General features: G+C 44.6%; 1 protein-coding gene across 1 annotated transcript in view; it reads right to left on the reverse strand.

The window, feature by feature from the left end:
• Positions 1–2,540, reverse strand: part of MED13L (mediator complex subunit 13 like) — a 158,526-nt gene extending 155,986 nt beyond the window's left edge. Inside the window, exon 1 of the mRNA XM_017746480.1 lies at positions 2,222–2,540. Within this exon, the coding sequence (XP_017601969.1) occupies positions 2,222–2,540 (319 nt within the window). The remainder of the gene's footprint in view (positions 1–2,221) is intronic.
• Between the last annotated feature and the right edge of the window lie 654 nt (positions 2,541–3,194).

Raw genomic sequence — 3,194 nt, forward strand, 5'->3', positions numbered from 1 at the left:
TTGAACTGTATCTGATAAGTCACTACAAGTGTTTCAATGTGCTTTTAATATAGAACAAGGAAATCTATCCTTGTAGGATTTACACACACGACAACAGACGAGTTTCAGATTTAATTCCACTTAAAGTTACTGCTCTGAAGGCTCCAGCCTGGATGCTGGAACACCTTGAGTGCTGTGTCCAGTTCTGAGCCCCTCAGTTCAAGAAGGACATGGAAGGGGCCGGAGCCCCAGGAGCGGCTGAGGGAGCTGGGAAAGGGGCTCAGCCTGGAGCAAAGGAGGCTCAGGGGGGACCTTGTGGCTCTGCACAAGTCCCTGACAGGAGGGGGCAGCCGGGGGGGTCGGGCTCTGCTCGCAGGGAACAGGGACAGGAGGAGAGGGAACGGCCTCAGGCTGGGCTGGGGAGGGGCAGGCTGGGCAGGAGCAGGAATTTCTGCATGGAAAGGGCTGTGAACCACTGGAAGGGGCTGCCCAGGGAGGTTTGGAGTCCCCATCCCTAGAGGTGTCCAAGGAACACCTGGACATGGCACTCAGTGCTCTGGCTGGGGGGTCAGGCACAGGTTGGACTCGATGACCTTGGAAGTCATTTCCAAACTAAATAATTCCGTGATTCCACAGAATTTTGAACCAGGCAAATAATGTGTGACAGTGATGCTCCTCTCTTTGCTACACCCTGCCCCACACTGCACCCAAGCAGGTTCAGCTGTCCATACATTTAAGTGGATTTCCATAGCAGCACCACTGGAAGCAGCATCACATTGTTGTAACCAAGATGTCAGATATAAACAAGCTCCATCAATTTACAACAGGAACAGAAGCATCACCTGCAACTCCCCTCAAATAAAAAGACACTTAAGTCCCATCTCCTGCATTTGAAATATTAAATAAACTATATTTCACTAAGAGAAAAGCATATATTATTAAAGCTTTGCTGGGTAAGTAGAAATATTACCCATCCCCTCATTCAAAACAGGTGCCTCATAAAAGATGAATGTCAGTGGAATGGCTCAGTGCAGCACTTGTGAGCCTTCTCTTTAATTATACATGCTCACAGGGCTACCTGCGTGCAACACACCCCAAGGTACTCAGGGCTCCGTATCTGTGATTTCACAGGCTCTGGTGCCAAATAAACAATCTGGCAGCCATCAGAGCAGGAACTTTGGAACAGTGCTTGGAACTGAAAAACAAATGAAGAGAAATGAATATACCATCACCCAGGACCAAACAGTGCAGGGTACAAGTGGGAGATAAGGGACAACTCAAGCACACCTGATAAACAAAATATTCTGTGTACTTGAAACGCATTTTATCACCAAGTCACCAGAAGGTCTAAAGGTCACGAGGATAAAAAAATCACTGCAAGAAACCAAGAAACTAGAACCTGATCCTTATGATTGGCTTGGATTTTTTCTTTTAACTACTGTTATTATTCCAGAACTGGTGAACTTCAGTTCTTTTCTTGCAAGACACAAAGTGAAAATGGAGGTAAAATTCATACAGCCCAATAAAACACCTTTTAGTTCAGACAAACTAAGTCTTGTCATAGCAACAATACACCACTGAAAAGAAAATAATATATAGTGGATATGGTCAAACCCAAACAGGACCACAACAGACAGAAGAAGCTTTATCATGTTAAGGCTCCACATTCTGGAGACTCTGAGGACGATCCCAGTTGCACAAAGCCCATAGTCACCAACTTATCCCCATCACCTTTGACCCACCTGCCCCTTCCTGCCTCCGATTCCACTCACTTGTTGCAACTTGCCTCGGATTATGTTCAAATCCTGCAGCACAACCAAGGAGCAAGTCCTGACCTCACGGATTTACCTGGGGTGCCGTGGAGTTCACCTGACTCTACAGGAGAGGTGATTTATTTCATCAGCTACTGCCTTATGCCAGAGCTGGGATTTTATTACTATTATTATTACCATCATCATCCTTTGAACTAGAATTTACTCAATTTTTACAGGTTCCACAAAAATCCAAGTCATGACTACAGGTCATGAACTCCTGAGTTCAAGTTTCCCTTCACATTTTATCTGCCACATCACTCACGGCAAAAAAAGTTAAATTTACAGCATTTTTGTTTTCCTGTAGGTCTTAAACCACAAATTACAACAAAATCACATATGGTAGCACGTTGAAGATTTAAATAAAGCTTCTTTTTCATTGGAAAAAATAGAACCAATTGAGAAATTTTGAAAAGAAAAGAGTGACTTACTGTGCAGCTCGCGGTGGATGACATCGACCAGGTTGGGCTCGTCCCCCCACCAGAATATCCAGAGCTCCTTGCAGTCGGGTTTGACGTCCCGGCGCCACACGCACAGCAGGTTGGCCTGCAGGCAGCGGATGAAGCTGAGCAGGATGGGATCATCCTGGGCTGGAGCTGAAATGATGGGCCCACAGTCCCCATGGCCTTCAAAATTGTACCTACGCCATTTGATGCCCGTGAGTTCAGCCTGTGGGAAACACAAAAGGAAGAAAAGAGTCAGTGGATCCCTCCATAATTTAGTTATATTCATAGTTTGTTTCATTTTCATGGTTAGTTCCTCAATTCAAGTTCAAAAACCCTCCTATTCAGATATTTTCCTTTATTCCCCTTCAAGGAAAAAATTTAGAAACAGCGCTGAATAAACTTGGCTTACACCTGCATTTAGGTTTTCACCACAGCCTGATTCACTTCTATTCATTTCTATTCTATTCATTTCCAGCAGCTTCATTCAATTTCTAACCTTATTGTTATCTTACTGTCATCTTACAAGTTAGAAAGGAAAAAAAACCAAACAGGGAGAGGGAAGCAGGCTCCTTCCCTACAGGCTGCTTGGTGGCCACGTGAGCTCAGTGTCAGCCCAGAAGTTGGCCACTTGAAAGTCACAAACAAAGCACCACAGGACATAAGAAAACCAGTGACTTGATGGAAAAGGTGAAACAATTTCACATTGTGATGTTACAAGTTTAGCAAATGGGCTTTTTATTTTTATTTTGCCCAAATGAACAAAAGCAGAATAAAGAAAGTTGCCATTTACTGTCTCTCAATCAGACAGAATTCTCCTATTAACCATCAAGGAAGAACAAAAAGAACAGATTTGCTATCCTGTTCGCCAGTCCTAAATGCACCCAGATATTTGGGAAAGGTTTTCTTTGGGCACTGCCCAGGCTCCCCAGGGAATGGGCACAGCCCTGAGGCTGCCAGA

This window comes from Corvus brachyrhynchos, unplaced genomic scaffold (assembly GCF_000691975.1).
Source record: "Corvus brachyrhynchos isolate BGI_N302 unplaced genomic scaffold, ASM69197v1 scaffold19, whole genome shotgun sequence".
NCBI lineage: Eukaryota > Metazoa > Chordata > Aves > Passeriformes > Corvidae > Corvus > Corvus brachyrhynchos.